General features: G+C 43.8%; 1 protein-coding gene across 6 annotated transcripts in view; it reads left to right on the top strand.

The window, feature by feature from the left end:
- The window catches only part of TMEM234 (transmembrane protein 234), a 58,110-nt gene that overhangs the window by 3,808 nt on the left and 41,871 nt on the right, over nucleotides 1–12,431 (top strand). For 4 of the 6 annotated variants that reach the window (XR_013274529.1, XM_077481995.1, XM_077481997.1 and 1 more), the window contains exons 2-3: nucleotides 5,314–5,380; nucleotides 6,201–6,293. Coding sequence is in view for 5 of the 6 variants with exons in the window: in XM_077481995.1 (XP_077338121.1) it covers nucleotides 5,314–5,380; nucleotides 6,201–6,293 (160 nt within the window). In the remaining variant the exon portion in view is untranslated. Of the gene's footprint in view, nucleotides 1–5,142; nucleotides 5,240–5,313; nucleotides 5,381–6,200; nucleotides 6,294–12,143; nucleotides 12,267–12,431 lie in introns of those variants that run through there. The other 2 variants (XM_077481999.1, XM_077481998.1) reach the window with 2 other exon arrangements.

The raw sequence follows: 12,431 nt of genomic DNA, 5'->3' as shown, positions 1-12,431 counted from the left end.
GCCTCTTGAGGATTGACCAGTGGCGGCTCGTTCATAGGGGGCACTCAGGCGCCGCCACCCAATCTGTTAAAAAAAAAAAATTGTCACGTTAGGAGTGACCAGGTGCTGGACAAGTAGCGGTCTGTGGGAAGCTTCCCAGCCTGCAATCAGCTGATTGCAAGCTGGAAAGTTGATTTGCCCATGTTTAGGGAGTGTCCGGGGCGCAAGCGATGAGCTCACAAACACTCCCCCAATCTCTATTGATTTGCCATTGCAGCTCCTCTTTTATTTTAATGGCTGAGAGCGGAGGTCGTTGGGTGGTTCTTTTCGTGGAACTTGCGGTGTCTCGGCTTGCTGTGTGGAGTGAGTGGACTGAGTCGGACCGGTGGCGTGTGGTGACTCGAGTGAAGAAGGCCTGACTGACTCCTGAGCTCTCTCTCCCCCTCTCCCTCTCCCTCTATCTCCTCGCTAGCTTCTAGCTGACTCAGTCAGTTTGTCTGTGGCCCGCGAGCTGCCCCTCTGCTCCGAAGTCCACACACTAATCCCTGGAGGCCTGGACCCTTACCTCACTGTCAGTTGGTTCCCTTCCCTGTGCTTCTCTGCAGTGCCCTGCACCCTCTCATTCTCTCCACTGACTCAGTGAGTGACTGGGGGGGTCTGTGCTGATGATGGGGGGGGGGTAATTGTGCAGACTGGGGAGGGGGTAATTGTGCAGGATTTGTGAGACATGCTATAGACCAGGCTTTGTGCGACATGCTATAGACCAGGCTTTGTGCGACATGCTATAGACCAGGCTTTGTGCGACATGCTATAGACCAGGCTTTGTGCGACATGCTATAGACCAGGCTTTGTGCGACATGCTATAGACCAGGCTTTGTGCGACATGCTATAGACCAGGCTTTGTGAGAAATGATGGGGCAGGAATTGGGACTGATCTCAGGGGTAAAAGGACAGGAATTGGATTGATGGGCACAGTGAGACTGCAATTGATGAGGTTTTTTTTTTTTCAGAATTTTTCAGTTTGTTTGAGCCTCCCCCCAAAAATTTTGAGCACCAGCCACCACAAGTTCTCAATGGGGTTAAGGTCTGGTCATGGACCCAAAAGTAATGCCGCATACGCATGACAGGACTTTCCGTCAGAAAAAGTCAGATGGAATCATTTCATTTGATATTCTGACTTTTTTTTTTTAATTCTGACGGACCTAGAAATAGAACATGTTTTAAATCTTTCCGACGGAATCAATTTCTATCTGGAAAACCATTAGTCTGTATTAGGGCTGCATCTAACGATTATTGTTTTGATTAATCTGTTAACATCCTTAAAAAAATAAATAAAAAAAAAAGTGGGTGAAATTGACGCTCATTTTCAACCACAGTGATGGGAAAATTTTGGAAATAATAGAAAACTTCTTGGTCAAAGGAATTTGCAGACAGTGTATGTGGTTTTTGTTCAGAAATGAAGTGAAAATTTTAAACAGAATTCTTTCATTCATTGTACAAAGATTTTTCATTGGAATATTCTCACCTGAAAATTGATCGGTGAGGCCAGCGTAAGGCTCGGTACACACCTATGCAGTTTTTGCTTTTGATCTGTTTCTGCAAGGCTTTTTGCTGTGCGTTTTGATTTGTGCGTACGTGATTTTACTGCAATTTGAGTTTTTTACATTTTTTTGGGGCAGATTGAAAAACACAAATTGCTGCAAAAACACATTACATTCTTTTCTGCAGCTTCTCCATTGAAGTCTATTGAACCAAAAAAGCACCCTTTTGGATTAAAAGTCCCTGACCCTTTCCAAATATTGCGCAGCTGAAAAAAAGCACAGATATGAACGTGTCCCATAGGAAACCATGCAAATGAACTGTAGTACATTTCTGCAAAAAGCACCAACAAACATATAGATGTGAACCAGGCCTAGGACATTTAGTAGCATTATGGGGTTAAAAAGACTAAAATTAGCCCTTTATAGTACAAAAAAGCAGATAATCACTACTGATTAATCGATTATAAAAATAGTAATAGAATAATTTCACAATTTATTAGTTGTCGATTAATCGATTAGTTGTTTCGGCCCTAGTCTGTATACTATTCCGATGGACCAAAAACGACACAAGGGCAGCTATTGGCTACTGGCTATTGAACTTCCTTTTCTAGTCCCATTGTACGTCATCGCGTTCTAAACAAACTGACTTTGGTGTGATTGTGTGTAAGCAAGTCCGTTTCAGCGGAACTCCGTCAGAAAGACCATCAGAGTTTATTCTGTAGGAAAGTCTGGTCGTGTGTGTGTGTGTGTGTAACATTAGAGGCTTTGTTCCCTAAGCCACTTGGTTATCACTTTTGCTTCATGGCAAGGTGCTCCATCATGCTGGAAAAGGTATTGTTCCTCACCAAACTGTTCTTGGACAGTTGGGAGAAGTTGCACTCAGAGAAAGTTTTTGTACCATTCTTTATTCATGGCTGTGTTCTTAGGCAAAATTGTGAGTGAGCTTACTTCCTTCAGTTGAGAAGCAACCCTACACACGAATGGTCTCAGGATGCTTTACTGTTGGCATGACACAGGACTGATGGTAGTGCTCACCTTTTCTTCTCCGGACAACATTTTTTCTGGATGCCCCAAACAAACAAACGGAAAGGCGATTCATCAGAGAAAATGACTTGTACCTTTTGCAGAATATTGATCTTTCCCTGATGTTTTTCCTGGAGAGAAGTGGCTTCTTTGCTGTCCTTTGTGACACCGGGCCATCCTCCAAAAGTTTTTGCCTCGCTGTGCCGGTGTTCTGCCTAATAGAGTCCGGCCATCCATATGTGTCCGCTCCGTACTGCGCATGCGCAGTACGGAGCAGACGAAGCTTCGGAAAATCTCCGAAGCTGAACGGCGCCTGCGCCGTGAGTGGAGGAGGTAGCCCCACTATCCAAGCGGACATAGGGTTTAGAATTTTAGAGGGCCCCTCGCGGGCGAGCTTCGCTCGCCACGCTTCGGGCTCGGCCTCGCTGCGCTCGGCTCTTTTTTATTCTAACTCTATGCCCACTTGGATAGTGGGGATAGAACCTGGACTCACGGCGCAGGCGCCGTTCGTCCTCGGCAATTTTCGGAATCTGTGCTCCTGTGTACTGCGCATGCGCAGTACGCAGAGGACAGCATCTGATGGAGGACCCTATTTGACAAGACACCGGCAGATGCACTCACACCTGCCTACTGCCATTCCTGAGCAAGCTCTGCACTGATGGTGCCCCGGTCCTGCAGCTGAATCAACTGTTGGAGACAGTCCTGGTGCTTGCTAGACTTTCTTGAGTGCCTTGAAGGCTTCTTCACAACAATTGAACCTCTCTCCTTGAAGTTCTTGATGATCCGATAAATAGTTGATTTAGGTGCAATCTTAATAGCAGCAATAGCCTTGCCTGTGAATCCCTTTTGTGCAAAGCAATGACTGCATGTGTTTCCTTGCAGGTAAACATGGTTAACAGAGGAAGAACAATGATTTAAAGTACCACCCTCCTTTTAAAGCTTCCAGTCTGTTATTCGATCTCAATCAGCATTACAGATTGATTTCCAGCCTTGTCCTTGTCAACACTGACACCTGTGTTAATGAGAGAAACGCTTAGATGATGTCAGCTGGTCCTTTTGTGGCATGGCTGAAATGCAGTGGAAATGTTTTTTTTGGGAGGGATTTAAGTTCATTTTCGTGGCAAAGAGGGACTTAATTGCAATTTACCTGATCACTCTTCATTACGTTCTGGAGTATATGCAAATTGTCATAATTAATACTGAGGCAGCAGACGTGAACATTAATATTTGTGTCATTCTCAAAACTTTTGGAAAGGGCTGTAGAGTCACCAATGTCACCAGGAACAAACATGAGTAAATCCACCAGAACAGCAATAGAGGGAAAATGTTCCAAGTCTGACACTTGTTCAGTGACGGCTATGAAAGGGGGGATATTCCTCACACTGGAAAAATATCCTCTCACTTCTTGTTGCGTCTATAGGACAAGAGGTGAAAGAAAATCTCCCTAATGAGAAACAAATGGCAGAAGTACAGCCGTTTTACCTATTGTATTAAAAGTGAAAAAAAAAGTCTTGGCTTTAGATACACTTTAAACCAATAAGCCCCCGTTCATACTGGGGTGACTTGCCATGCAATTTGACAGATTAAATCACATCAGAAGTCTCACCCTATTGTCGGCAATGAAACCAAAATCAAATTGGTGCGACGCTGACTTTACAGTGCCACTACGATTTGAAAAGGAAGTTCCTACACTACTTTTGGCAATTTCAGGTGCGACTTGCATAAACATCTGTGCATAAAGTCGCACAGATGTCAGTCAATTCACAGCTGAAGTCGCACTCACATGTGGCTTTGAAATAATGCGATTTCAAATCCGCATTCAGTGTGAACCTAGACTTAAGAGGGGCGACCCCTCCCACTGTTTCTAAAAATGATCTCACATGGAGTAGATCTGCTGGATGGACTCCGCTAGCTTAGCGGGGGATCACTCCGTTGGTGACCGCTCCATCTCTGCTCACTGTACAGGGACAGACTGTCAGAGACCCACTGTTCTCTATGGAAGATAAGATGAAAAAGGATCGGGCTTTCTGTTTTCATCTGATTTTGGATCGAATGGCAGGCGGGTGTCAGCAGACACATCTTTGCTGATCTCCACCTGCCCATAGAAGTCAATAGGTGGCCCACTCAGATCCACCTGAAAAATGGACAGGTGGATCAGAGCGGGCCGATTGTGTGAAAGGGGCCTTAAGTAGGAATACACACATGCCTCTATTATTTAGACAATATTTGCTTTTGATGGAGATTATCTTTAACAGTATGTAAATACGTCATGGTCCATAGACAGCACTAGTGCCTATCTGTCGTTCTGATACAGTGGTGTTCTGACTACTTTGATACTTTGCATCCTTGTACCCCAAAAAAAGTACTCAGATAAGATTTTTTGTTCTCAATGGTTTTTATGCTATTTTCCTGAACTGAAAATATAATAGCTCCAAGTGATGCTTCATTCACACAGAATTGGATGCACAAGATCACTCTCATAGCTTAACAGTAGGCAGCCACAGAAGATGGAATTCGGTTTACTACAGCACCCCAAGCCCACAGGCTGTAAGGCATGAATTGAGGCTCAGAACCCAACTATAAGACCTACATTTTTCAGGGTGCTTAGCAGAGGCTCACGACTACCTGGCAAGCATCTGCAAAACAACCACAATAAAAGACAGGATAAATGAGCCCTATCGTTCACCTGGATGAAGGTAAACATTATGGCAAATAAAAAGTGCATTGTAGTTGTAAATTGACCTTCATATTCCCATCTTTTATTTTTCAGTATATCATACCCTTTCTTCTTAACCAGAGTGGTTCAGTGTTTTTTTACCTTACATTGGCATCAACAGGTATGTGCTCATTTTTAAATCTGTACTGTTATAGGACATGTTTATTTTCTTTCATTGCTGACATCCCAAAATGCTACTTTGTCTGTCTACCAAGCTAAAATACATGTAAACTCTAACTGAATGACATTTAGTTTGATAAAACACTGCTTATATCCTAAACAATTTGCATGTTTAAAATACTTGTTGCCTTATAACCGGAAGTGCTGGAACATTTTTTAGCAGGAACAGCAGGTATTGATGGTTAAATAAAAATGGAAAATTTCAAAACATTGATTTTGCTTATTTTTTTTATTTTACATTAGCATGGTAAAGTTTATAAGAGATTGTTGTGGCAGCAAGTGAAGCCAGAACTGTGGATCTGTATACCTTTTCTGGGTCAGTTACACAAACTATTGAAGCCACTGGTTCAGCATAGCAGCAAAGCATTTAGAGGAGGAGGTCAGCAATGGCAGCCCACAAATTTCTCAAGTTTCCTTAAGCCCACTTTCACATTGGGCTGTTTTGCCATGTGATTTGACATGTCAAATCACATGCCAAATCGGGCGGCTATTGCCGACAATAGCACTGTCCGACTTTGCGGCACCACACTGATTCCCAAAAGTAGTTCCTGCACTACTTTTGGCGACTTTGGGGGTGGTTTCAATAGACATCTGTGCAGGAACCCACACAGATGTCTCTGAAATCACTCCTGAAGTCGGGCTGACATGCGGGTATGAAATCGTACGAGTTGAGCTGAACGATTTCTGACCCACAGTCGGTGTGAACCTAGGCTACATAAAAGATTCATCCAGTCTCATTTCTTTTCTTTTTGTTTTTGCAGAGCTGTCCTTGGCTGTCCCAGTGTGTAACTCTCTTGCACTGGTTTTCACAGTGGTGACTGGATGGCTTTTGGGAGAGGACATTGGTGGGAAAGGTAAGTCAGTGGAGTTTAGTGAGAGGTATACTATATTGGTCAATAAAAGAATGTACTATTAGTACCAAAAATCGTACAGTGATTTTATTTTTATTTTTTTTAAACTGGGTTAACAAACAGGTTTATACTTGCCTGCTCAACCCAATTTTGTATCCCAAATACAGGGCTTCTTCAAAGCCTGTTGTGCATTTTTATTTGGCTGTTAACCTGGCCTTACAAATGGAATATAGAGTCAGATGCAGATGCAGTAATTGTGTGGATATTCAAGTAGCTGCAGGTGTCACAGCTGCTTGAATACAATAGTTTGCTGCAGAGAGTACACCATCCTTGCTGTTTACTGTGGATGGAGAAATCTATGTATTTATACATAGCTCCCACCCGTCACTGATTTCGAGGCACTGTGCCTGATTTGGAACAAAGTCCCTCTTTCCCACATTCCTCCTCATTTGTCCCTCATTTTGGTCTGATCTATATAGTTGTATATAAAATGCACGTTTTATCTTTCAAAAGGTGTTTCCTAGTGCAACACCTTTTAGCCAATTTCTAAATTGCTGCATTTGTAAATTTCAAAACCAAAATAAAGGAATAGTAGTGGCTAAAAACTTGTGGGTTTAACTAATCGTTTTTTTGTATAATTCTCCTTTAAGGGGGCGTGGCAGGGGTGTGTGTCCCATTCCTACATACGTTTGCTAATAGGTGTCCCTCATTACCATCTCAAAGAGTTGGGAGGCATGTGTATAGCTAGCCTAAAAACAACAACATGATCCAGGTATGCAGAAGTATATGCTTTGTATTGCCTGAGAATGCTGTCCATTGTTCTTTGGAACAAAGCTAGGGCCCTATGTAAGCCGAAAGGGAGGATCATGTGCTGGTGCATCTCATCTGGTGTCGCAAAGGCCATCTTTTCCTTTGTCCTGCCTGTTCAGGGAAACTGTTCATACCCTTTATTAAGATCCAGGGGGATCCCAACATTTCTATTAAACCCAACCTTTCTTTCATCCCCTAGCATTTTTTTTGTTAACCCTTTCTTAGCTGTTATGTAGGTAGCGTTGAAAGGAATTTACATACCTGCCCAGCAGATTCAGTGGTGTCCTGCTGTAGCCCATTGCTCAGGTGTCACAGCCAGGTCTTGTGCCACCATCTTGGTTCTCCCTGGCTGGTTGCCTCTTCCAGGTGTAGGCAGCCAGCCCATATTGACGTGTGAAAGTTCAACCCACAGTGAGCGCGAGTCCGTACTTCTACCTCCTGAGATGATTGACGAGGTAATCCCATTAGTCTGTGGTAGCAGTATACATCATTCTCGCTTGAGAGAGAATGGCAATGGAAGGTGGGGCTGGCAAAACATATAGAGAGGGAAAGCAAAAAAAAAGGCAATTTTGCATTGCATTGGGGGCAGAGTGCAGGAACCTTAAGTCAAGCAGGAGAGTAAGGCCCCTTTCACACTGAGGCGTTTTTCAGGTGCTACAGCGCTAAAAATAGCGCCTGAAAAAAACGACTCCTTTCACTCCAGTGTGAAAGCCGGAGGTGCAGTAGCAGGACAGTAGCGGCATCTTTGGAGCGGTGAAGGAGCGGTATATTCACCACTAGTAACCGCACCTACCCATTGAAATCAATAGGGCAGCACGGCTGTACCGCTGGCAAAGCGCCACTACAGCGGCGCTTTGCCAGCGGTTTTAACCCTTTTTCGGCTGCTAGCGGGGGTTAAAACTGCCCCGTTAGCGGTCGAATACCGCCGCTAAAACTATGGTAAAGCGGCGCTAAAAATACCGCCGGCTTTAGCACCGATGCCTGCACCACCCCAGTGTGAAAGGGGCCTTAAGGTCCATGTTAACTCTTCCACCTGGGGCATGGCATAGGCATCAAATTTAGATATTTTGTTTTGTTTCCTTTAGTTGTTTCTGAACCTCAGGCTGCCATCTGACCTATGGATGAGCACTATGGGACTTGACCACTTGCTTTTAGGTTCCTCTTTGACCCAAGGTCTTATATTTTCTGCACCTTTTCTGAAATTGCTTTTCTGTGAGCCTCAGGTACCCAATAAGTTCTTAAGTTTACTTTGATATTAGGGTTAGTCACAATTTCATGATAAATAATTATGTTAGTTCGGCCAGATAATTCTGAAAACCTCTATATTTTTCTGCAAGAACTCTCTCACCAACTTAATCTGAGATAGGGTCTTTGACTTCCTAACCTCTATGCAAGGAAAAAGCATGCAGTAGAAGTGCAGTTTCTAGTGTGGATAGGGTTACTTTCTGCAGAAGGTGTGTCATGATTCTTCCAGTGTTTTATTAGGTTAACATTAGGTTAACATGATATATTTAGAGGGACTTTCTTTTTCCGGGGTGGTATATTTGGTAGTTAACTTAATTCACTTTCCCGAGTTGTACTCTCTCTAAATTAAGCATTTTACAAGACTATGCTTCCTGCGTAAAGATAATAATTTTGGCAGACCTGTTATAAACTCTGGTTTCCACCTTTTGAGATTGCTGCATACATTCCTGAACTATGGGCATGACTATCGCTTTCATATCCTTCCCGTTAGCAATGTGAATGATTTATACTTTTGTGAGGTGCAATCTTACTGTCTTGTTTGTCAAGAAAGTCCCCAAGGTCATCTACCTTACAAAAGTTCATATTGGGAAGACCCTGTGGAAGCCTGTGACACTTGCTTTATTGAAAACATTGAAGTAGAACTAAAGGTAAAAGGATTATAACCCTTGTTAATGTTTTTGCAATCTATAGCCTATTGTGGAAATTTCCAAATAAGTTCCTGACCTATAGCCAAAACAAGAAGTGAGAGGAAATCCTCCAAATTGAACCATGTATCGTGTTTTTTTTTTTTTTTTTTTTTTTTTTTTTTTTTAGCCGGTGTTCGGCTTTACTGTAAAAGTGATCAGAATGGCTTTACAGCCGCCCACTGCCATTCTTTGGGTCTCCCAATGCACTGTGGTGCCCAGGACGACTGCACACTGCAAACATCCATTCCACTATCACTAAAGAAACTGTAAGCGATGAAGATTTTGTCACATTTTCGGTGCTGTTTCCCTGGACAGTACAACCAGGGAAACAGCCGATCAAATAGAGGAGGGATCAAGTGTCTAATAGACCCCCTGATCTCTTCATAAAGAGTTAATTCCTTGAGATAACAAAATTAATTGAAAAAAAAAGTGTAACAAAAATAAAATAAATAATAATAACCTTAGTCCCACCTCGCACACAGCAATAATTATTGCACCAGAGCCCATGTTTAACTCTAAGAGCTCTTTCATGCTGAAAGCGCGGGAGCGTCGGCGTAAAACGCTGCTAGTTTTACCACCGCTTTACTGTCATTTTAGAGGTGCTTTTCGGCCGAATAAAGGGTTAAAAGTGCCGCTGCCAAGGTGTTTTGGGCAGGGGCGCTTTAGGAGTGGTGTATACACCGCTCCTAAAGCACCTCAAAGAAGCTACTTGCAGGACTTTTTTTGACGTCCTGCCAGCCCAGTGCCCTAGTGTGAAAGCACTCAGGGTTTCACACTGGGATTGCAGATGAGGCATTTTTCAGGCGCTTTACAGGCGCTATTTTTAGCGCTAAGGGCCTGAAAAACGCCTCCAGTGTGAAAGAGGTCTAAACTGATAATCCTGTAAAGGCTTTTAAAACATCGCCTGTGGACAATTTTAAGTACTGTTTTCCCAAGAATCTTGACATGTTTGGTATCTATTTACTTGACACAGCATCATCATCTTTTATGTTATATTTATATTACCAAAAAAAAAAAAATTTGAGTATTATATTGTGTTGTGCACTAAACTTCATTAACCACTTACCAACTTTATAACTTGCATATACAGTGGCAAGGTGGCTCTGCTTCGCCAGATCATGTACTTAGTACGTGATCCGACACTTCTGGATAGGGGGCGCACATGTGATTATACACAGAAGGAGCTGATCTGCAGGTACCGTGGACGCTATGGCAGCCGGCACCCATTTATCATTAGACAGAGAGCCAGAATGGCGGTTTGCCTATGTAAGCAAGTCAGATCGTCATTCTAACAGGAGGGAAAGCATGGATCCTGTGTCTCTGCAAAGCAGGGACTAGGATCCATGTCTTCCCCTAGTAAAAGCACCTCCCGCAGTACACGAAAACACTGGCTATGAACACCTTTTGATTGCCCCTGATGTTTAAACCCTTCCCAGCCAGTGTCATTAGTACAGTGACAGTGCATATTTTTAGCACTGATCACTGTCAGTTGGTGTCCGACTGTATCGCAGTCCCGATATCAGGGGCAATCAAAGGGTTAACTGTGTTCCTAGCCAGTTTGTTAGTATACTGTGGGTACTTTTACTAGGAGAAGATATGGATCCTAGTCCTTGCTTTGCAGAGACACAGGATCCATGCCTTCCTTCCCGTCAGAACGGCAACCTGCCTTGTTTACATAGGCAGACCTCCGTTCGTGCTCTTTGCCTAATGATTGCCGGGTGCCACGGACATCGAGTCCACGATACCCGCAGATCAGCCTCTGCTGGGTATAATCACAGCAGGTGTGGGCCAACGGCAACACGCATGCGTGCCCGCCACCCGGAAGTGTTGGATCACGTAGTAAGAGCCATCTTGCTGCTGTTTATGTAAGTTATACAGTCGGCAAGTGGTTAATGAAGATTAGTGCACAGTACAATATAATACCAAATTTTTTGGGTAAAATATAAAAGATGATGTTGTGGCAAGTAAATATATACCAAACATGTCAAGATTTAAAATTGTGCACACTTGGGGAAAATGGTACTTCAAAATTCCATCCCTTCCCTCCTGTCAGAACGGCGATCTGCCTTGTTAGTTACATAGGCAGATCGCCATTCTGTCTCTCTGCCTAACGATGGGCAGGTGCATGGTACACAATGTCTGCCAGCACCCGGGGATCGTTGGACAGAGAGACAGAACGGGGAACACGGCGGAAGCGAGCCCTTGGCAGTGTGCATGCACGCCCCCTACCCGGAAGAGTCGGATCACGTATACATAAGACCCCTTTCACACCAGGGCGTTTTTCAGGCGCTATAGTGTTAGAAATAGCGCCTGCAATTCGCCCTAAAAAAGCTGCACCATTGTCTGCACCATTGTCTGCAGTGTAAAAGCCCGAGGGCTTTCTCACTACAGTGGTGCGCTGGCAGGATGTCAGGGAAAAGTCCTGCCAACAGCTTCTTTGGAGCGGTGTGTTTACCGCTCCTCCACCGCTGCTCCCCATTGAAATCAATGGGGCAGCGCTGTAATACTGCCGGCAAAACGCCGCTATTTCGGCGTATTTCTGGTGGTTTTAACCCTTTCTCGGCCGCTAGTGGGGGTAAAAGCTCCCTGCTAGCGGCCGAAATGCGCCGCAAATCCGGCGGTAAAACGCAGCTAAAAATATCAGCATTTTACCACCGACGCTATGGGCGGTGTGGTGTGAAAGGGGTCTTAGTGATCCGGCACACAAGTGCCACCCTGTAGCAATAAAACTGCTATAGGGCAGACCTTGAGTAAGTAAAGCTATTCTAAAGACTGACGTTTTTTTACCTTCATGCATTCTATGCATGAAGGTAAAAGACCTTCAATATGCATCTAAATGCAGCTACCCGCACCACCCCTAATACTTACCTGAGCATTGATGTGAACAAGAGTAGCTGCTCTCCTGGCTCTCTCTCTCCAAACGGATTGCTATGGGAGCATTCAGCAGAGGGGAGGAGCCAGGAGTGTTGGCAGGGGAACCTAGAAAAAAGGATCTGGCTGCTCTGTGCAAAACCATTGCACAGAGCAGGTAAGTGAAATATTTGTTGTTTAGAAAAAAAAAAGACATTTTAGTATCACAAGCTCCTCCATTTTGTACAATTTTATACAATAGGTGTGTTTTTCTAAAGCACTGATCTCATCTGAGCACCAGATTGCAAGGGGAAAAGATTCAACTTTTAGTGGCAGCAGTAAACTATGCATGAGACAGGAACACCCAGGATCCATCCATTTAGGTTTTCTGCACTTTAATTCAGCAAACGGTTTAATTGTAGGAGGGCTTTGTACAGCAAAGCTAAAGATTAAAACAAACTAAACATCTGCTTGTCTGAGACACTAAACCAATATTAGTTCCTGACTAGAGCTGCACGATTCTGGCTAAAATGAGAATCACAATTTTTTT

Source organism: Lithobates pipiens, unplaced genomic scaffold (genome assembly GCF_037356315.1).
Source record: "Lithobates pipiens isolate NorthernLeopardFrog02 unplaced genomic scaffold, aLitPip1_a1.2 Scaffold_16, whole genome shotgun sequence".
NCBI lineage: Eukaryota > Metazoa > Chordata > Amphibia > Anura > Ranidae > Lithobates > Lithobates pipiens.
Note: the sequence above shows the minus strand (reverse complement) of the source record. Positions and strands in the feature narration are given on the sequence as shown.